This window comes from Manis javanica, chromosome 2, assembly GCF_040802235.1.
Source record: "Manis javanica isolate MJ-LG chromosome 2, MJ_LKY, whole genome shotgun sequence".
Lineage (NCBI taxonomy): Eukaryota > Metazoa > Chordata > Mammalia > Pholidota > Manidae > Manis > Manis javanica.
In genome coordinates, this window is record NC_133157.1 from 4,115,587 (window position 1) to 4,139,211 (window position 23,625).

The 23,625-nt window shown below is 38.7% G+C and overlaps 1 protein-coding gene across 8 annotated transcripts in view; it reads left to right on the forward strand.

Annotated features, from left to right (window-relative positions):
• Positions 1-23,625, forward strand: part of SETX (senataxin) — an 87,385-nt gene that overhangs the window by 30,468 nt on the left and 33,292 nt on the right. For 6 of the 8 annotated variants that reach the window (XM_073222371.1, XM_073222377.1, XM_073222368.1 and 3 more), the window contains 3 exons: positions 8,791-8,890; positions 20,997-21,170; positions 23,111-23,343. In XM_073222371.1, coding sequence (XP_073078472.1) covers positions 8,791-8,890; positions 20,997-21,170; positions 23,111-23,343 — 507 coding nt within the window. Of the gene's footprint in view, positions 1-20; positions 1,974-2,025; positions 8,891-20,996; positions 21,171-23,110; positions 23,344-23,625 lie in introns of those variants that run through there. The other 2 variants (XM_073222390.1, XM_073222388.1) reach the window with 2 other exon arrangements.

The window sequence follows — 23,625 nt, forward strand, 5'->3', positions numbered from 1 at the left end:
TAAGTGTATGTTTTAATTGTATACCCATCCGGACTGAAGTTGCTGCTTTTCTTTGCCGTGCTGAATAATAGCGTACAGTTAAAATAAGTGATCTCTTAGATTTAGATAGATAGACCTCGCTTTCATGTTGAACAGACATCTGTGCCAGACCCTGTTCTAGAAGCTGGGAACACAGAGGAAACACTTTTCTTAACTTGTGCCCTTCTAGAGCGTACAGACATAGTTCGGAGGTCTAGTGTGCCACGTCCGAAGGTAGGTAGTTCAGGAAGAAATGTATTTTGATTACTAGGAAGACTTAAGAGGAGATAGTCTCCCATCTGCTTTTTCTTTTTTTTAGTGTAATTTGCTCCTTTACTGAAGTTTTCTTGAGGAGGTGGCAAAGGGTAAATTACACTGAACAACAAAAAGCAGTAAATCCTGAATTTCTGTTTATACATATCTTCCCGATTTCTTGCTCATCATAGCCCCTGCTCTCTTACTCAGCTGTCTCTCTTCACCCAGCACATCCCATTCTGTTCCTTCTCTCTCCCTTACTTCCCCAGCTAGGAATGCCAGATAGAATACAGGATTCCAAGTTACATTTGAACCTCAGAAAAACAGCTAATAATTATTTAATCATTCAGCTGCATTTTGAAGGATTTTTTGGTGTTCTCCAAGTAATAGGGGTTGGAAATAGATTTTTCACTTTTTTCAAATTACTTAAAAAAAACCAAAACCTGAGTATGCAGTAAGAGTTAGAAACAAAACGAGGAACACTGAAGTAAAATATTCATGTATTCATTCACTTAGCAGATATTTGGGTGCCTGATACATGCCAAGTGCTATTGCAGGCCTGGGGAGGAAAGTGGTGAACAAAACAGACAAGGCCTCTATGTCTGGTGGCCATTTCACATCAGCATAAGGGTGCTAGTGTGATTGTGGGCAAAAGGGAGATAGGGCGCTTCAGATTGAAAACTCAGGCAGCCTGTGTGAGCCATGGTATTCACACTTAGGGATGAACGGAAGGAATGAACCGTGGGAACAGTGTGCCCGGCAGAGTGAGTGCAGAGATAGACTCTAGGGGAAGATCGGCCGTACCTCAGTGTGTTGAAGGAAAAGGAAATGTATTGCACAGAGGAGCAAGTCTGCTACCTAGGAAGATAACCAGGTGAATTGTTAATTGTCAAGAATAACAAAAAACAGCTTTTATGAAGCTTTGATCTGCATCTTTAAGATGCACCTCGTGTTGAATCCTTTGCATCAGGTTATGTTCCAAATTTTAACCTCTGTTTTAAAACTTAATTATTTTACTAATGTTTCAAAAACATTAGAAACACCTAATTGGTTAGTGATCTTTACTATCTCTACACAACAGTGAAATGAAATATTAAGTTAGTATTAGAAGAATTATTTTCTTCCCTTAGAAAAATTGTTAGCTCAGTGAACAGTGTATACAGTTAAGTAAGCTGGGGAACAAATTTTATTCATTTTGAAGCTTTGTTTTCCTTTAACCTTTATTCTTGTTGACAGCACTAATCCATTTAGAAACCATTCACAGCCCTTAAATTTAGAACAGATGCATATTTCTGATTTTATTTTTCCCTGAGGTAAGCAGTATTTATATATTCCTCTTTAAGATTTCCTCCTTTCAGGATATTTTTGTAATTGTAGCCTTTTCAACCCAAAATGGGCACACGTTCCATTATATACATCCACAGAGTTTAAAATACTCAAATACTTTTGTAAGTCCCATTATTAAAAACAGCCGGCGCTCCTCACCCCCAAGTAACCATTTTGGATTATTAATGGATCCTTTTGATACTTACTTCCATATTTCTAAATAATATGCCACTATTGTGACTTCTTAATTTTTCAGTTTAAGGTATTTTCTATTAGTTTCCTGCTACAGGAAGTACCCTCTCTTCCAGCCCTGCCTTCACACACACACCTTTACTGTGCCCATCCTCATCATGGAGTCGTCCTGTCATTTTTAGGTATTTGTTGTTGCAAGTGTGTGAAAAGCTGCTGTAGCTAAGTCATGTATAGCTTCTTTTCCTTTTCTACCCCTTTGTTTTCTTTGGATTTGTTTGTTGACTATTTTCTGCATACTTACAATAACTAAATTAGCTTTAGACTCTTAGGTGTTTAAATCTCTCGTGATCAGACACTTCAGGTAATCTGTAAATCTCATCTTAGTTTCTGATGGTTATCCTGAAATCCTCTCCATCCTCATCCTGGGGCTTGCATTTCCATCCTTCCTGTGCTGAATCTCTGTCTCTCCTGTACCCACCCGAGTGTGTCTTGTCATCCCTCATTTTAGGAAGGCACATGCTTCAAGCTTCCTGAGGAAAGGATGTGTGGGTAGTAAATTTTGGAGCCCTGCTTGTCTTAAAATTTCTTCAGTCTCCTCTCGTTTTCCTTTAGTTTTTCTATTTTCGGTCTCATTTCCTTTCTGACTACTTTCTGGAGGCTTTCTCAACTTCCAAGTCTACTGAAAGTTTTTTTTTAGCATAATTTCAGTTTCATAGAACTTGAGGATTTCTTTCTGTTGGATCCTGTTTTTTCTTGGACATGGTATTTCTTGTTATGTAAAGTTTGTTAATGACAATTTTACAGCTAGTTAGGTTTCCGCTCTTTGCATAGTCCTTTATCCCAGTTCTTTTTTTTCCTGTTCTTTTTAGTATCTCCAAACTTGTCATGTTAACTCTTTTCTCCAAATGTCTGGTGATTTTTTGGTGATCTACTTACATGAGAACAGGGTATTAAAAAGCAGACTGGAGCATTAGTCATAGCAGCCAAAAGGTGAAAATAACCCAGATGCCCATCAGCGGATGAATGGATAAACAAAACATGATATATATCCATGTAGTAGAATATTAATCACCTATAAAAAGGAATGAATTGTTGTATGCTACTTTTACTGTTATACGCTACTTCTCAAGTTTCATGGTTGAACCTTGAAAATACTATGCTGTTTCATTTTTTATATTAAGATTGGATGCTTAGGTGTAGTTACCTATATTGTATTACATAAAAGACTTTTTATAAAAGCAGATTAACAGCTCTGAGTGAAAGGGTAGACTTGTTGACCAGTGGTGTTTTGTTGGGAAGCCCCATGCCCACCCATATGTCATTATCTTTAGTCTTTCTATCTCTTGATGGGGTCAGATTCCCCAAAGAAGGATCTTTAAATATTTTGCCTGGAAGGTTTCAGGCCTGACTGGGAGCTGACTGTGGGATGAGGGTGGAGGACAAAGGGAAGGGTCCCAGTATTGAGTATATAAACATTTGCTTAATCCACCCCCCCCTTTTTTTTTCAGTGCAGTATCCCTATGCTGCCTGCTATCCCCAAAGCCAGAGGCTGTTTGACCCTCTCTAGAGACTAAATTTCTGTAGTTGTTTGGGGCTGGCAGCAGGAGACAGTCTTCCTTCAGCCCTCCTAGAGGTACACATCAGATTGCTTCCAGGTGGGAGTTCAGCCTCTTGGACTTGATAAATTGTCATTCATCTATTTTCTGGCCCCCAAAATTCAGATATTCTTGACTCTTCTGTTTTCTTTGTCCTAATGAGTTAATCCTGTTTTTAAAAATACCTTTGGTGTTTTAGGAGGTTTCAAAAGGAACAAAAGAAAATGCATGTGTTCAGTCTACCATCTTTGCCTTTAAGTTTTCTTTTTTCTTTTTTTAGTACAGTTTAAACAGCATTGTTATAACATTTCTAGTTTACATAGGCCAATAATCATTGGTATTATTAAGATATTTTGATTACTTTTAATTTTTGTTTCTAATAAGCCATGGGATGTGGCATCAACTACAGCCCTGGACCAAGGCTCATCCCCCCTCATTCTGATGTAATTTGATTTCATAATAATGTTTGTTAGTGGGTTGCTATAGTGGGTATAGATTTAAGAAAAATCTGGTTGGTATCCTGTTTAGGACATGAAACATTATGTTTGGTTATCCAGTTAATACGATATATTGCAGATGGAATGGAATGACATAATGTAGAATTATCTTGGTGCAAAAGACAAATGAGAGCATATTTAATTTTTAGAAGTGTAAGTCTTTTAGAAATATGAGTATACTGATAAAACTGGTAGAATATATATTTTTTAATCCTTGCATTTAACATATAGAAGTATTAGATAAATGTGTACTGTTTTTTCAGGACCAATATTTTGGTCAGCGTGGCAAATGCTCTTTTATCTTAAAATTCAGACTTGCTTTCTCTGCAGTCCTCTTCTGTCACCTGTGTGTGTGTGGTAATTGGCAGGCTCATTGTTGGTCATGGGGATGGGTACCAACTTTGATTCTCAGTACCCAAACTTCTTAGAGGGAGATTGCTCCTTTTCTTTAGCTGATCTCAGATTATAATTAGTTCAGCAAAGGAAGCAAAATAGGTTGATAGGATGGGAGACATTGGGAGGCTGCCCTTGAGACCCAAAAACCAGAGGAGAGTTTTTTTGCCGGTGGGTGGGGGGAGTCAAGAATGTAATACTTTGAGATGGGAACTGACTGTGCATGTATGATCAGAGAGATTAGGCAGGTATGGCTGAGTGAAGCTGTAACTGAGTAGTAAAGGGGAATGAAATAAGATTGGAAAAACAGTCAGGAGCCAGGTAGTGTACCACCCTGTTAGCTGCAAGTTGGGATTTCATTCTCAGTTCAGGAAGATTTTTAGCTGGTTGGTGTTTAGGCTGGAGGGCTGGTAATAGACTGTAGTTTGCATTTTTTACTCATCATTCTTGGTTGCTCAGTGAATAATCTGTAGAAAAGCAACTGTAGATGCAATACCTTTGTCAAAAGGCTGTTAAGAGTAGCCCTGCAGAAAGATGACGCTAGCTTGATTTGGGAGGCAGCTGTGGAAATAAAAGTGAACTCAATTAGGGATAAACTGGAGATAGTACTCAGATGTGCTGATGGAATGCATGTGGAAGTAGGTATGGGAGGGTGGGACTGAGGCTTTGGTTTAAGCATCTGGCTAGATTGTGAAGCTCTTTACTGGAGGGTCCTGAGTGTGGGCTAATAGATCTCTGTTCTGGAAGTGGCACTACAGAAGCCAGAGGGGTGTAGTTGAATGTGTCAACAAATATGTATTATGAGAACACCTCGGGACAGTGGAGGAGACTGAGACCCCCACTCAGTGGGAAGGAAACAGCAGATCAGAGTGGAAAGAATCGTTTTAGGTTTGCCCTTCTTCCATTCTTTCACTGCCCTGGACTAGAGCACTACCCTGATGAGCAGGGCAAAAAAGTCGCAGCCAGCTCATTCCAGCCAGAAGCAGTGGGTAGCACTGGGGTGGCAGTGTGGCAGAGCTCAGATGAGTTGTGTCTAACAGTGTCATTGGACCCTTGTTTCTTGAGAGTTCTCATCCCTGGCAGCTGGGTTATTGTAACCAAGGGAGTCAGAATATGGAAAAGAAAAGTACTAGGGTAGGTTGACAGATTATAATAGTCAAATGTTTATTCCCTGAGGTATATCCTCCCTATTATTCCCCACCCCGTTCATAAGCAGAGGCACAAAAGCCGGGTAGTGCTAGGATTTAGCCCCTTGCTCCCGCAGTGTGTGCTCCAGCTGATGTGCCTCGTAACCCTGGGGCGTATGAAATGAAAAGAGGAAAACCAGTCTCTCTGGGGTATAGTTACTAGAGGTGGAAAAGTACTACTGATACTGCTCCCACTTTGTTTTGATTAATTAGTATTTAATTTGTAATATGTCTTCATATTTAAGGAGAGTTTCTTATAGACGGCATATTATTGGGTCTTTTATTTCAATCCACCTGACAGAATCTGCCTTTTATTTGGTGTGTTGAGACCATTTGACATTTATGGTAGTTACAGATGAAGGTAGATTGCTTTCCACTACATCTGTTATTATTTTCTATATGTTACCCTTGTTTTTTGTTCCTGTTTTTGTCTTCCACACTTTTCCACCTTTGTGGCTTTAATTGAGCATTTAGGTTTGCCCTTGATATTTTCTCTCTTTACTTAGTATATCAGTTACTCTTTCTAAGCTTTTTTGAGTGGCTGTCCCGGGGCTTTCAGTACATATTCACAACTAATCCAAGTCCACTTTCAGAGAACACTCTGTGGGCGTGGGAGTACCTTACAACAGCAAAATACTTCACTTCTTCTCTTCTGTCCCTTGTATCACTGCTGTCATTGATTTCACTTATGCAGGAGCATCTGTTAGTGCACCTATATACACATAAAGGTACATGATTAAATACACTATTGCTCTTATTTTGAATAAATGATTATTAGGTCGGTTAAGAAAAGAAACGTAAGTTTTCACATTCACTTGATCACTGATGCTCTCCCTTTGTTAATATAAATCTGAGTTTCCGACCTATGTGATTTTCCTTCTCTATGAAGATCTTTTAACATTTTTTGCAAGATAAGTTTAATGGCAGTAAATTCTATCAATTTTTGTTTGTCTGAGAAAGTATTTCTCATTCGCTTTTTATGGATAATTTGCAGGGTTCAGAATTTTATGTTGGTGGGATCTTTTCTCTCAACAGTTCAAATATTTTATTCTTGTGCAGTTTCTGAAGAGAAATCAAATGTAATTCTTATCTTCTCTGAAGTTAAGGTGTTTTTTTCCCACTGACTTCTTTGGAGATTTTTTTTTTAAGTATAGTTGATATACAATATTGTATTGATTTCCATTCTATAAAACAGTGGTTCAGCAGTTAACACACATTATTAAATCTTCACCACAACTAATGCAGTTACTATCTTGTCAAAATAGGAAGATGTTACAGAACCATTGACTATATTCTCCATGCTGTACTTCCCGTTCCTGTGACCAGCTTATATTATGATGGAGGTTTTTGTGCCCCTTCATACCCCTCACCTACCACACCCACCTACCCCAGTCCCTCCCCTGTGGTAACCACCATTTACTTATTAGTGTCCACGACGTCTACTGCCATTTTGTTCATTTTGTTTTGTTTTTAGATTCTACAAATAAGTGAAATCATATGGAATTTGTCTTTCTCTGCCTGGCTCATTTCACTTAGCATAAAACCCTCCTGGTCCATCCGTGTTATTGCAAATGGCAGGATTTCTTTCTTTTCAATGGCTGAATAATACTCCATTGTGTATATGTAACACATCTTTATCCATTCATATGCTGAGGGACACTTTGGTTGCTTCCATATCTTGGCTTTTGTAAATAATGCTGTAATAAACATAGGGGTACAGATACCTTTTAGAATCAGATGTGTTGTTTTCTTCAGTTAAATTCCTAGAAGTGCAATTATGGAGTTGTATGGTATTTCTGTTCTTAGTTTCTTGAGGAACCTAAATACTGCTTTCCATAGTGATGGCTGAAGATTTTTTCTTTATCTTTGATTATTTCATATTCCTGCAGTTTAAATATATGCCTAGGTATAGTTCTGCTTGGTGTTTTCTGAGCTTCCTGGATCTGTGACTTGGTGTCAACAGTAATTTGCTTCAAGTACTGCTGCTGTCCCTTCCTCTCTTTCTTCTGGTGTTCCCATGGCAGGTATGTTGCACGTTTGCAACTGCCCCGCGGTTCTTGGACATTCTGTTCTTCTTTCCCCAGTTGTTTTCTCTCTACTTTTAGCTTTGGTAGTTTCTTTGCTGTACATCCTTAAGCTCAGGGACTTTTAACTCAGCCATGCCCAGTCTACTAATAAGCCCCGCAAAGGCATTCTTCGTTTCTGTTAGTGTTTCTAATCTCTAGCGTTTCTTTTTTCTTCCGTATATTTTACATCTCTTTGCTTACATTATCCATCTAGTCTGACGTGGTCTACTTTTTCCATTAAACTCTTAGCATATTAATTGTAGTTTTTAAAATTCCTGGTCTGATAATTCCAGCATTCCTGCCATATCTGACTCTGGTTCTAATGCTTGTTCTGTCTCTTGAAACTGTTTTTTGCCTTTGAGTACGCATTGTAATTTTTTGTTTAATGATGAACATGATCTACTAGATGAAAGGAACAGTAGTACCTAGGACTTTATTAATGTGGTGGTAAGTTGTAGGGGAGGAGGACTTTCCCAGTCCTGTGATAAGGTTTCAGTCTTTTAGTGAACCTTTGCCTCTGGGCTGTGAACTTCACACATGCCTCTCAGTTGCCCCCCAACTTTCTTGGAGTTGGACAGGATGGGCTGGGGTTGGTAATATCTTTTCTCCAAGCAGGTTAGGCTCTGGTAAAATAGTTTCTCCATAGACCAATCCTTGTTAAGAGGATCAGAATGCTCTGGTCTATTTCAGAATGGTCCCCCACCAACCCAACCCACCATCACTTGGCAGAAGTTTGAAGGGATTTTTTTCTCCAGCATTCTCTGTGGGGACCTGGTAAAGCTTTTAGAGACAAAACTCACCGAAGTGTGGGGTCTCCCCTATGACCAAGTACCCTAGAGTTTTTAACGTTCAAAGTTGTCTATACTAAGCCTCCAGCATTTTGTCAGTTACAGTTTAGGTTTTCTATCCCAGTATGGAGGCTTCTACTTAAATTTTCTGTTCTTGTAAATTGTGACTATCTCTATCCAGCTGTCTGTCTCTCCAGTTTTAGGGGCAGCACTTTGCTCTGGTCTCATTTCTCTGTTGAGTCCATGAAGAGTTGATTTTTCAGTTTTCTCAGCTTTTTACTTATTGCTTGGAGTGACAACTCTGAGTTCCTTTACATGCCAAACTGGAAGTCCCAAATTAATTTTTAACGTTTCTGGCACCTGTGATTATCTAGGTTCTGGATTTTACTCTTGCTTGCTTTGGAAAATTTTGCTGTTCAGCATTGGCGCTCCAGAATGTTTTCACTTTATTTTGCTTTTTCTACTTTGTTTAGGTAGCACAGGAATGGAGGAAGTCACCACATAAAGAGAAATTCCATCAGTTGCATTTACGAAAACTTCCTTCTGATTATAAAAAATACTGGGAGTTTATGAGTAAGTTCTTTCATATGTAATCTGGAATATACTCATAATAATTGGAGATTTCTATTTGAGGAAACATCATCATTGTTTGAATTTTCTAGGATATAAGTTTTATTCCTAAGCTGCATTTGTAACCTCTTTATAAGAATATATTCAAAATCTAATTAATGAGGATAATTACTGGGACAGTTATGAATGTAAAATCCATTGTTTTAACTATTCTGTAATTAGAACACCACAGGCCAAAGTGTCCATGGATCCTGCGTGTAGGGGAGAGGGTGCTGAAGAGGGCCTTGATTGGGGAAAGCAGGTCGCAGTAACAATTTATGGAGTCTGAGTAAATCTGCTTACTATCTACTTATTTCATGGTCGTTCTGAAATGTACTACATTTGTGTGTTAATTATAAGTAAACCAAACATTCAGAATTCTTTAAAAAGTATAAATCCTCTTTTTGTTCCCCCTTCCATCCTATTTCATAGATTGACTTAAAAAAACCTGTGTGTATTTTTGGGGAAAGGTGCTGTATATTCATTATAGAGCATTCTGATAATCTTAGCAGAATAATAACATCACCAATTCCCATCATTCAGAGATAAGCCTATGAACATACTAGTGTATATCTTATTACCAGACTTTCTACTTACCTATGTGAGTTTTGTGTGTGTGTGATAGTCATATTATGTATTTTGTGACCTTCTTTCATCTGTTCAGTGTGTATTTGTTGACTTTATACTGCCTGACGTGTGATTCTGTCTACTAGGTTTGTAGTTGTGAAGAAAACAAAATTCCTGCCTTCATGAACCTTATATTTGGCTTATTTTCATTTATTATACTATAAATGTCTTTTCAGAGTTATTAAATAATAATAGTGTATTTAGCATTTGTAGCTTTTCCATTGCAAACATATTCCATAGTTCCATTTAACCAGTCATTTCTAATTAGATGTGTACATTGTTACAGTTTTTCACTATTATAAGCACTCTGAGTAAATCCCTTTGCAAAGTCAGTATGCGCATGTCTGCTCTCTCCCGGAGCTACACAGACCGAAACCAGAACTGTTGAGAAATATGGTAGTTTTGAATCTGTGAGATAAAAACTGTCTGTGCCTCAAAAACTTCAGTGAAATTAAACAACAAATAATGAAATTGAAAAAGAAGACCAGTTCAATGATTTGCATAGGAGCCAGCATATAACCATGCTCATCGCGAAAGGGAAGCAGTTGGCCAAGGAAAAAGCACACGGGCTGAAGTCTGAGGGAAACCAGGAGCAAGTATCCATAGTCCTCTTCCAGGAGGGTCACATGGGACACACCTAAATTTCCCAGTAATGATGTGTGAGACATGTGAAATGTTATCTACAAGGGAAACTTGATAGAGACTCCGTGCCTGTAACAGTGTCTGCCCAGCCTAAATTCCTGACTTCAGAAGGAAAAGCGGTGTTTGGCATAAACTGTATTTTTTTTGTAAACAGTTTAGGCCCAGTGAGTCATTATCATCATCAGATGGCGAGACCTGTCTGGGGCCCTGTTCTCAGAGGACAGGCACATAAGCAGGCTTTCTGATGATGGCCACCAGAGGCCTGTTACGGGGACTCCTTTACGCTCGGCATTTTGTGAACAACGTTAGTACAATTACTGATGAATACTCTCAGTGTTTTTGTGAGAGCATTTTAGTTGAGTCTATGTCCAGAGTGGATTACCGAGTCTTGGAGTCCGTTCACGTTCATAGCCAATCCTGTTGTACGAAGTCATACCCCACTCACAGGGTATGAGAAGCCTTACGTTCCAAGCCTTCAACAAATTGTATTGATCATCATGTTAATTTTAGCTGTTATGATATGTTTGGATTGATAGCCTCTATGGTTTTGTTTTGTACTATCCTGCTTAGTGAGGCTCAAGACCTTTTTGTAGTTTAGTAGATGCTTCAATGACCTGGGAAGTGTCTGCAAAAGATTCTTGTTCGTTTGCTGTTGTCTAGGAGTTGCTTATATAATCTGGATACAAGCCAGTTCTTCCACTTGGGCTTGCATTTTGACTCTCTTGGTGATGTCTTAAAAATTCTTTATTCTTAAGAATTTATGATTCTTAACATAAACACATCTGTCTTTTTTGTGTGGTCTGTACCTCATTAAGAAACTTTTCCCTGCTGCAGGTCATAAATATATTATCTTAACACCTAGAAAAGGTGTTAGCAAACTACAGCTTGCACATCTACCCCATATCCTGCTTTTTTCTTTTTACCCAAAATGAGTTTTTTTTTTTTTATTAAGGTATCATTGATGTACAATCTTATGCTCAGATTTCACATAAGCAGCATCGTGGTTACTACATTCTGCTATTATTAAGTCCCCAACATATAACCTATTACAGTCACTGTTCATCAGCATACTAAGATGCTGTAGAGTCACTACTTGTCTTCTCTGTGTTATACGTCCTTCACTACTTGTCTTCTCTGTGTTATATGTCCTTCCCCGTGCCCCCCTATATTATAGTGTGCTAATCCTAATGCCCCTTAGTCCTCTTATCCCTCCCTTCCCACCCATCCTCCCCAGTCCCTTTCCCTTTGGTAACTGTTAGTCCATTCTTGGGTTCTGTGAGTCTGCTGCTGTTTTGTTCCTTCAGTTTTTGTTTTGTTGTTACACTCCACAGATGAGTGAAATCATTTGGTACTTGTCTTTTTCTGCCTGATCCAGTTTCATTCTCTTACCTGTAGCTGTCCAGTTTTGCCAACACCAGCTGTTGAAGAGGCTGTCATTTCCCCATTGTATGTCCATGGCTCCTTTATCATGTATTAATTGGCCATATATGTGTGTGGGTTTACATCTGGGTTCTCTGTTTTGTTCCATTGATCTATAGGTCTGTTCTTGTGCCAGTACCAAATTGTCTTCATTACTGTGGCTTTGTAGTAGAGCTCAAAGTTGGGGAGCATAATCTCACCCACTTTGCTCTTCCTTCTCAGTATTGCTTTAGCTATTCAGGGTCTTTTGTGGTTCCATATGGATTTTAGAATTATTTGTTTCAGTTCATTGAAGAATACTGTCAGTATTTTGATAGGGATTGCATTGAATCTGTAGATTGCTTTAGGCAGGTTGGCCATTTTGACAATATTAATTCTTTGTATCCATGAGCATGGGATGTGTTTCCATTTATTGGTATCTTCTTGAATTTCTTTCAAGAATGTCTTGTAGTTTTCAGAGTATAGGTCTATCATTTCCTTGGTTAGGTTTATTCCTAGGTATTTTATTCTTTTTGATGCAGTTGTGAATGGAATTGTTTTCCTGATTTTTCTTTCTGCTAGTTCATCATTAGTGTACAGGAATGCCACAGATTTCTGTGTATTTTGTATCCTGCAACTTTAATGAATTCAGATAGTAGTTCTAGTGGTTTTAGAGTGGATTCTTTAGGGTTTTTTATGTACATTATCATGCATCTGCAAACAGTGACAGTTTGACTTCTTCCTTACCAATTTGGACGCCTTTTCTTTGTGTTGTCTGATTGCCACGGCTAGGAACTCCAGAACTGTGTTGAATAAAAGTGGGGAGAGTGGGCATCCTTGTCTTGTTCCTGATCTTAGAGGAAAAGCTTTCAGCTTTTCACTGTTAAGTATGATGTTGACTGTGGGTTTGTCATATATGGCCTTTATTATGTTGAGGTACTTGCCCTCTCAAACCATTTTGTTGAGTTTTTATCATAAATCGGTGTTGAATTTTGTCAAATGCTTTTTCAGCACCTATGGAGATGATTATGTGATTTTTGTCCTTTTTGTTAATGTGGTGGATGATGTTGATGGACTTTCAAATATTGTACCATCCTTGCATCCCTGGGATGAATCCCTCTTGATCATGGTGTATGATCATCTTGATGTATTTTTGAATTTGGTATGCTAATACTTTGTTGAGTATTTTTGCATCTTTGTTTCTCAGGCATATTGGTCTGTAATTTTCTTTTTTTGTGGTGTCTTTACCTGTTTTTGGTATTAGAGTGATGCTGGCTTCATAGAATGAGTTTGGAAGTATTCCCTCCTCGTCTGTTTTTTGGAAAACTTTAAGGAGAATGGGTATTATATCTTCTCTAAATGTCTGATAAAATTCAGCAGTGAAGCCATCTGGTCCAGGGTTTCCCTCTTGGGTAGTTTTTTGATTACTGATTCAATTTCATTGCTGGTAATTGGTCTCTTCATATTTCCTTTTTCTTCCTGGGTCAGTCTTGGAAGGTTGTATTTTTCTAGAAAGTTGTCCATTTCTTCTCGGCTATCCAGTTTGTTAGCATATAATTTTTCATAGTATTCTCTAATAATTCTTTGTATTTCTGTGGTGTCGGTAGTGATTTTTCCTTTCTCATTTATGTGTGTAGATTCTCTTTTTTTCATGGTAAGTCTGGCTAGGGATTTATCTATTTTGTTTATTTTCTCAAAGAAGGAGCTCTTGGTTTCATTAATTCTATTGTTTTTTATTCTCAATTTTATTTATTTCCACTCTGATCTTTATTACGTCTCTCCTTCTACTGACTTTGGGCCTCTTTTGTTGTTCTTTTTCCAGTTGCAATAATTGTGAATTTAGACTGGGATTGTTCTTCCTTCTTTAACTATGCCTGGGTTGCTATATACTTTACTCTTAGAACTGCCTTTGCTGTGTCCCACAGAAGTTGGGGCATTGAGCTGTTGTTTTCATGTGTCTCCATATATTGCTTGATCTCTGTTTTAATTTGGTCATTGATTCATTGATTATTTAGGAGCATGCTGTTAAGCCTCCATGTGTTTGTGAGCCTTTTTGTTTGCTTTGTACAGTTTATTTCTAGTTTCATACCTTTGTTATCTGAGAAGTTGTTGGTACAATTTCAATCTTTCTGAATTTGCTGAGGCTCTTTTTGTGGCCTAGTATGTGATCTATCCTGGAAAATGTTCCCTGTGCACTTGAGAAGAATGTGTGTCCTGCTGCTTTTGAGTGGAGTGTTCTGTAGGTATCTGTTAGGTCCATCTGTACAATGTGTTGTTCAGTACCTCTCTGTCCTTACTTATTTTCTGTCTGGTTGATCTGCCCTCTGGAGTGAGTGGTGTGTTGAAGTCTCCTAAAATGGATGCATTGCATTCTGTTTCCCCCTTTAAATCTGTTAGTATTTGTTGTACATATTTGGGTACTTCTGTGTTGGGTGCATAGGTATTTATAATGGTTATATCTTCTTGCTGAACTGACCCCTTTATCATTATATAATGTCCTTCTTTGTCTCCTGTTACTTTCTTTTGTTTTGAAGTCTGTTTTATCTGATACAAATATTGCAACACCTGCTTTTCTCTTCCTATTGTTTGCATGAAATATCTTTTTCCATCACTTCATTTTTAGTCTGTGTATGTCTTTGAAGTGAGTCTCTTGTAAGCAGCATATAGATTGGTCTTGCTTTTTTATCCATTCTGTAACTCTGTGTCTTTTGATTGGTGCATTCAGTCTATTTATGTTCAGGGTGATTATCGATAGATATGTACTTAGTGCCATTGCAGGCTTCGGATTCATGGTTACCAAAGGCTCAAGGGCAGCTTCTTTACTATCTAGCAGTCTACCTTAACTCACTTATTATGCTATTAGATACACAATCTGAAGATTATTTTTTTCTCTCCCTTTTTTTTCTTCCTCCTCCACTCTTTATATGTTAGGTGTTATATTTTGTACTCTTTGTGTATCCCTTGACTGACTTTGTGGGCAGCTGATTTAATTTTGCAGTTGGTTAGTATTTAGTTGGTCTACTTCCTTTGCTGTGGTTTTGTTCTCTCTGGTGACAGCTGTTTAGTCTTAGGCGCACTCCCATCTAGAGCAGTCCCTTTAAAATACCGTGTAGTGACGGTTTGTGGGAGTTAAATTCCCTCAACTTTTGCTTCTGGGAATTGTTTAATCCCTCCTTCAAATTTAAATGATAACCTGCCGGGTAGAGTATTCTTGGTTTGAGGCCCTTCTGTTTCACTGCATTGATTTTATCATACCACTCCCTTCTGGCCTATAAGGTTTCTGCTGAGAAATCTGATGATAGCCTGATGGGTTTTCCTTTTATAGGTGACCTTTTTCCTCTCCTTTGCTGCTTTTAGTATTCTGTCTTTGTCTTTGATCTTTGCCATTTTAATTATTATATATCTTGGTGTTGTCCTCCTTGGGTCCCTTGTGTTGGGAGATCTGTGGACTTCCATGGCCTGAGAGACTATTTCCTTCCCCAGATTGGGGAAGTTTTCAGCAATTGTTTCTTCAAATACACTTTCTATCCCTTTTTCTCTCTTCTTCTTCTTCTGGTACCCCTATAATGAGAATATTGTTCCATTTGTATTGGTCACATGGTTCTCAATATTCTTTCATTCCTAGAGATCCTTTTTTCTCTGTCTCAGCTTCTCTGTATTCCTGTTCTCTAATTTCTATTCCATTTACTGTCTCCTCTGTCTCATCTAATCTGCTCTTAAATCCCTCCATTATTTGTTTTATTTCAGTTATCTCCCTCCTGAATTTGTCCCTTAGCTCTTGAATATTTTTCTGTAGCTCTATTAGCATGCTTATGCTTTTTATTTTGAATTCTTTTTCAGGAGGTTGGTGATTTCAGTCTCACCGAGCCCTCTTAATGGTGTTTGAGGGATTTTGCATTGAACAAGGTGTTTCTGCCTTTTCATAGTCCTGGAGCGATGGGAGTGGTTGCAAGCAAGTGGCGCAGGGGTCAGCTGGGGACAAAAATCCCTTCCTGCTACCTGGTTATAGTGCCTGTCTCCACTATCTGTGTCAGTTGACCGCACACAGGGAGCAACCTCTGGGTTAATCTCTAAACTGCCATGGGCAGGGCGGTCCTCAGGATGGCCTATGACAATAGCAGGGGTCGCAGGCAAGTGGCGTAGGGGAATGGGAGTGGGGGAAGTCTGCTGCGAGAACAAAGGCCTTTTGTGCTTCCTGGTTGCAGTGTCTCTCTCTGCTTTCTGAGCTGGTTAGCTGCACCCCAGGAGCGGCCTCTGGGCTAATCCCCTAAGCTGCTGTGGGTGGGATGGCCTAGGGCCATGGAAGAAGTCACAGGCAAGCAGCACAGTTGTTTTCAGGAAGTTGTTTCATGCTTCCTGGTCGCCATACCTGTCTCTGGTGTCTAGGCTGGTCAGCCACGTGCAGGGAAAAGCCTCTGCATTAAGCTCTGTAGTTGCTGTAGGCAGGGCTGCCTTCCGGCTGGTCTGCAGCAATGGCGTGGACAGGGGCTTTGCATGCAGGTACTGGTGGGGAGGAAGGAGCAGCAGGCTGCTTATTGCAGTGGGGGATCTCGGGGCTGCATTGCCAACTGGGGGGATGGAGCGCCTAAAGTCCTGGAAGTTCCCAACCTGCTGGGCTGGGTGGGCTGGGCTGATTTTGTCCACCTGTTCCTTCTCCTAAACCCTTACCCCTTTAGCAGCCTTCTGACTGTTGAGAAGTCTTTCAAAGCGCCTGCTTTTCTTTTGTCCCAGGGCAGCAGGTTGTGGGAACCTATTCACAGTCTTAGTTTCTGACTTTGGTTTTCAGCCCCTCTAATCTCCAGAGCACCATGCAATGTGTGTCTGTGCTCCCAGGGTAGATTTTAGGGCTGGGTATTTAGCAGACCTGTGCTTGCACTCTCTACCTGCTCTGATTCTCTTCCTCCCGCCAGTGAGCTGGGGTGGGGGGAGTGCTCGGGTCCCGCCAGGTCACAGCTTTTTTACATTACCCTTTTCCCTGAGATGTTCACTTCTCCCAGATGTAGACTAACTGTTGCATTCTTACTTCTGATCACTCTTTTAGGAATAGTTGTACTTGCTGTATTTTCAAAATATATATAGTTTTGGGAGGTGCTTCTGCCACACTTCTCACACCACTGTCTTTTTTCCCCTCCCCCCATATCCTGTTTTTTACTGCCCTAGAGTAAGGCTTTCACATTTTTAAAGGGCTTTGAAAAAATGGTGAATATGCAGCACACAACATATGTGGCCTGTAAAGAAAAAGTTTTCCAACCCCTTTGCTTTTTTTATTTTCTTTTATTTTTTTATTACAGTATCATTGATATGCAGTCTTGTGAAGGTTTCACGTGAATGACATTGTGGTTTCAACATTCACCCGTATTACCAAGTCCTCACCACCCTCCATTGCAGTCACTGTCAGCATAGTAAGATGCATGTAGAGTCATTACTTGTGTTCTTTGTGCTGTACTGCCTTCCCTGTGACCTACCTATATTGTGATTGCGAATTATAGTGCCCCCTTAATCCCCTTCATCCTCCCTACCCACCCTCCCCAACCCTCCCCCCTTTGTAACCACTATTACCTTCTTGGAGTCTGTGAGTGTGTTGCTATTTTTTTCCTTTAGTTTTGCTTTGTATACTCCACAAATGAATGAAGTCATTTGGTACTTGCCTTTCTTTGCCTGGTTTATTTTACTGAGCATAATACCCTCTAGCTCCATCCATGTTGTTGCAAATGGCAGGATTAGTTTTCTTTTAATGGCTGAATAATATTCCATTGTGTATATGTACCACATCTTCTTTATCCGTTCATCTACTGATAGACACTTAGGATGCTTCCATATCTTAGGTATTGTAAATAGTGCTGTCATAAATATAGGGATACATATGTCTTTTTGAATCTGGGATCCTGTATTCTTAGGGTAAATTCCTAGGAGTGGAATTCCTGGGTCAAATGGTATTTCTATATTGAATTTTTTGAGGAACCTCCATACTGCTTTCCACAATGGTTGAACTAATTTACATTACCACCAGCAGTGTAGGAAGGTTCCCCTTTCTCCACATCCTCGCCAACATTTGTTGTTCCTAGTCTTTTGGATGTTGGCCATCCTAACTGGTGTGAGGTAATACCTCATTGTGGTTTTAATTTGCATTTCCCTGATGATTAGTGCCAGCCCCTTTTCTAAATGGTTCATTGTCTTGTCAGCCTGTAATTGATTTTTGTGCATGAGTGAGGTGTTGGGGTCATGCTTTGTTTTTTTTTTCCAAATGGAGATGTAATTATCTCAGTGCTGTTTACCAACAAGACTGCTCGTTTCTCCATGCTCTGCAGTGCCATATTTGTCATAAATCTGTTGTCTGTTTAATTCATAGATCTTTTTCTGGACTTGTTTCCTCTTTATTGGATCATTTGCCTACCCTCATGCCCATATTGCATTTTTCTTCCCCCTCAATTCTTAGTCTAGCTGTACAAGAAGTTCTAACATCCAGTGAGTGAGGTGCCTTAAGAGTGTCTTGACTGTTCTTATCTCTTTGTATTCCTATATAAATTTTAGAGAAAACAATGTCGAGATGTTGAGATTTGCCATTTTTCTAAGACTGGTTTTCTAACTCATGACTGAGGTATATATCTTCAGTTATTTAGGTTCACTTTTCAGTAATATTTTATAGTTTTCCATGGAGTAGTATTGCTGATAATCTTTGGTTATTAGTTTTGTTTGTTTTGGTCATTTGTTATTATGTCAGTGAGTATCTCTATAAGGTAAGGACCTAAACATTTCATAATTTATTGTTAAAATATTAACAGTAATTCCTTAATATTAGATAGCTAGTCAGTGTTTAAATTTCCAATTTCCTCATAAATAATTTTTTCTGCCTTTTTGGATTAGGATCCAAATTAGGTGCACTTGTTGACATTGGTTGACAGGTCTTTTTTAACTTCAACTCCCTCATTCTGTTTTTTTTTTTTTTTTCCTTTGTAATTTATTTGTTGAAGAAGTTGGATTGTTGATCCTGTAATTACTTACTGACTGGATTTTGCTGATTGCATTCACCTGGTGGTGTGTAGCATGTTTTACTGTCCTGTATTTCCTGTAAATTGATAATTGGATCTAGAGGTATTTATTATTTTTGGCAAAAACTATTTCATAGGTAGTGGTATTTTCCTTTATCAGGAGGTGCATGATGTCTTAATTTCCCTTTCTGGAATATTTACAGCTGTTGATGCTTAGTGCCTAAATTAATTTATTACCTTCAAGTGGTGATATTTTTATTTGATCACGTCTTCATTTATTAGCTGGAATAGTTGTATAAGAAGAAATTTCTCCATGCTGTTTGGTTACTCACTGGTATACTTTACGAAGAAAGGCAGAACCAAATACTTGACTTCTGAGCAGTTTTTTAAGTAATGAGTTAATGCACTATAAGCACTGGTGTTGACCTGTGAGCTTTTTAAAAACCATGGACTTAAATATACTTGATTCCAATCCCTTATAATTGGTTCCTTCAAGGTGGTGCCTACTAGTGTTTGAGAGTTTTCTTCCTATCTGATATGACTGATAACATCTACATTTTTTTTTATCTCTCAACTTGCAGTTTTTTAAGTAGCCCTAGTATCTTTCAGTAGAAAATTGTTCCTTTTAGGAACAATATGGGCTCACTATACACTGTTCACACGTAATACATGTAAACATAGGATAGAGAAAGGTTGAAAGAGAGTCTCTTGTAAACCCAACTAAAAGGAAACTTGTTTAGCTCTGTGAATATCAAACTAAATACCCTTAAGACAAGCGTTATTAGAGATAAGGGGAGTATTCATACTGATAATGTCAGATCAACAGAAGATAGGACAATGAGTGCATAATAACCTAATAAAACATGTAAGTAAAAAACCGATAGGCCTAGAGCATACTTTCTACATACACACGAGACTTCTGAATCATTAAATCAAGGTGAATTTTAACAAAACAAAATGAATCACAGTTGAAAACAAATGCACTTATATATTAAATATATTACCTTTTGTTTTGATTATATACTTTAAAATTTTTTTTCCACTTTTAAACTTCATTTTTTTCTTCTCTGAAAATTATGCCTCAATTTATAATACTTCTTTTGCTCGTTTAGTAGTTAGGTTAATACTTAAAATGTGCACCCTTATCAGCAACTTTAGTTTTAAAGGTATTTTAAATGTCTACATAGGTAAATCTTTAAAGACTTTAACTTTGTCCCATCCCACTTGCTATTTTTGCCATGTATTCTAACCCAGTATTTTAAACCAGTAAAGACGTATCTGTAGCCCTTTGTGCTGTCCTTTTTTGTTGATTGATTCTACCAGTATGTGTTTCTTCTTCTCTCCTCATGCTTTGCTTTTCTCTGTTGTGTGTTGGTCATTGTCTTTGGAAAGTTATTTATAAAAATAATTTGAGGCCTTTTGACAATACTGTCATCTTCCAGAGAAGCTGTTCCTTTGCTTCTGTCTCGTATCTGGGGCCACTGGCAGTGAGGGGGTCATCCTAATCCAGCTGAAGGGATGCAGCTTTCTAAAGTTCCCAGGTGACTTGAAGGTGTGCTGTGGCCCATGTAAAGGCCAGTTTACCGCTACTTCATCCTTGGCTGTAATTCTTCATTGTCCCAGCCTGAAGTCTGAGGGCTGTTGGGTCCCCAGCTGGGTATGCCCTGGACTCCAACTTCTGTCTTTTCAGGTCAACAGGGCTGTTCCAAGTACTGCTCGACCTCTGGGCTGCTGTTCCCTGAACAGTTAAGACATTTCTAGGGGAAATACTGGGCTGATCCCTGTGGATTTCCACATTCTCCTGGATCCAACACAGTACTTTTTCACTGTTATGTTTCTACTCTAATGCTTACAAATAGATATATCTTACATACCATGTTTTAAAAATCTTGTTGATGTAGTGGTTCCGTCTGCCCTATCCCAGTATCTCACGCTTCATCTGGGTGTGTGGTCACTGGATTTGGCAGTTGGTACTGAACTCTCTTATTCTAGTGCCTGCTCTGTTTTCCCAGCTCCATTTAGTTGATGACTGTCCTTTCCCCCTTGTCTGAAATGCCACCAATAGGCTCAGAATTCTTTTGTGTACTTGGATCTGTTTCTGGATTTTCTCCTGGGATTTTTGAAGTGGGGAACAAAAGAGAATTTTTTAAAATTAAAAACTAAACTTCAAGGACAGGAAATTTATTAGCTCCTTTAGAATATTATGACTTTACCTATTTTTGCTCTGTATCAATTTAAGAAAAGTTTTATACTGTATAATCAATATTTGAAAATGTTGACTAGCTTACATCACCAAATCCTCTAGTGCCATATACTTGGTTGAACTTAGAACCTAAGCGTTTAACAGCCTTTAAATTAACCTTAACTTAAAATAATTCTGTTAGAGCAAATGCTGTCTTCTTCTTGTTTCATAGTTTATCTTGATGAATGTGAACTAACTCAACAGCTTTATCCAAAGGAAAATGATTTGGTGTTCTTGGTTCCTGAAAGACTAAATGGAGAGATGGAAAATACAGAGAGAAATTGCCTGCACGATCCCCACGAATATCATTGTGGTTATGTTAATAAATTTTGCCGCACTTCAGTCAGTAAGTAAATAATGATACATTGAAAAGAAATCTGTCAGATATAAACTCATCTTTTAATTTCCCTGTAAAGTATGCTTTTACCACTGATGTTTTAGCTACACGTTTACCAGACATGTATTTGCTAGGTGGATTACTGGCCATTCAGAGTTCTAAGTTTTTCTAGACTCATTTGGAAAAGGCCCAATATTTATTGCTACAGACTTCTGATTTGAAAGCTTGCTTTGTGAGCTCTTCTTATGGTACATTCCTTCATCTGTCATTGTGTTCATTATTACAGTTTACAGACCATTTGTTGTATCTTAAATCATATTCCAACCTTTTGTGGCTAATTATTAATGAGAAGACCAAATGTATAACTCATTGTAAGGCAACTTTTGAAGGGTTTGCTATTTCTGTCACTCCCATCCATTGTGTTGCAGGGATTTCTGTCCCTAAAGTAGCATAACAAAAATAATGTTGAATTTAATGCTGGGTTGAATTTAATGGGGTTCCACTGTGTGCCAGGCAGTGTGCCTTGTCTTTCTTCCTGGGTGCATTTGTCATCTTCACCAAAATCTTAAAAGCAGTAAGAATTACTTGTTCCCTGCTCATCAGGAAATCAGGGCTCAGGGATGGTAAGTAACTTACCTAAGGTTATCATAAGTATTAAAAAATAGGTCCAGAACTGAAACCTACTTTTATTTGACTGCAGAGTCCACATTCTTTATTATATACCAAGCTGCCTTTTTTCTTAACATTCTGGTTCCTCAGTTTGAGTTATATGAAGAGAACGTGATTTCATTATTCTTTCACCTTTTTGTATCATATCTTAATAGAGCAAAGCTCCTTGGACTTCAATACCATGCTACAGTGTAACTGGTGTGCCATATTTATAAGTGTAATCAGCAAATTATTTGTGTAGAATGAATTTAGAAGAGAAGCAGAAGGTATATGTAGTTTGATCTATACTTTTGATTTTTGCAAGTGATTACATTACCAAATTTATATTTCTGAGTGAGTCTCCTTTCCCGAACTCCTTATGCATCCAACTACCTGACATCTCTATTTGAAGATCTGTTTCAAACCTAGTCCAAAAAAAACACATGCTTTTCTGCCTATCTGCTACACCTGTATTTTTCCTTCCTTCCAGTTGCTGAGGGTAAAAACCTGTCATCCTTGATCCTTCTTTTCTTTCATAGCCTACATCTAATTCAATAGCAAATCCTACTGAGTCTTTGCAGTATATGCAAAACCAAGCTCCATCTCTACTATTCCATCCCATTCCACACTACCACTACTTTTACTAGGTTGCTGCAGTGGCCTCCTATGTGGCCATTTTGCTTCTGTGCTTTTCCCATTGCAGTGGCTCCTTCAGCATGTCACTTCCTTACCCAAAGCTGTCCTGTGGCTTTCTACCTGACTTAGAAAACATTCAGAGTCACTTCATGCTCTGCAGTGGCCCTGCTGTATTCAGAATCTTCTAGCATGCTTTTCCCCACTTCTTCCAGCCGCTTGCCTCCTCCCTAGTCCCTAAACTCTCCAGTCACGTCTCTGCCTCATGCTCTTTGCAGTTGCTGATTCACTGCCTGAACACTCCTTCCCCAGATAGGGCAGGGCCCACTTACTGTTTCAGGTCTCTGCTCAGACGCCATCCTATCAACAGTAGTACCTCCCTCATATTCCTCACTGCTTCCTTCCCCCCTTTCACTGCTTTTTTATAGCACTTACACCACCCGACATGTTTATTTGGTCATCTGCCTCCCTCTTTTAGAAAATAAGTCTCTTGAGGACTGAACATTGCCTGGTTCTTAGGAGGCATTCAGTAAATATTTATGGAGTGAATTATTTAAATAATGTATCATACAGAAAACCAAAGTTATAACTAAATCTGAATAACCTTTTTAACTGGATACCATTATTTACTGGTAACTGAAATTGCTTTTTCTCCTTCTTGATAATAGTGCGTAATGGGAAATCTGAGTGTTCCCTTTTCATCCAGACTCAAGATAATTTGGCAGTCAATTTAAATGAACTGGTAAAATGCATTGTAATCAGTTCTCTGTTAACTACGCAAAGGAAGTTGAAAGCCATGTCTTTGTTGAATGGTCGGAGTCAGCTGGCCAGAGTTGTTCTGAATCCAAACCCCATGGACTTCTGTACAAAAGATTTACTAACTACAACATCTGAGAGAATTGTGAGTGATGATTATATGGTAACATGGAAAGTCAGAAATTTTCCTGTCATGATATTAAAGAATCTTGTTGTCTTTCCTCCCTATTCCTGTGTGTGCACCAGAGCCACACGGCATTCACACCAATGTGATTTGGTGCTTGGTGTTCCTAACACAGCAGCGCCCGCGGGGTGCTAGCCAGCTGCCTCAGGAAAAAGGCACAGGACAAAAAGAATTGAAGTGCGCTTGAAGAGCAAGGTTAAAATGTTAGATGAGCCTCCTCCTTAAATGTTTGTTAGGTGATTG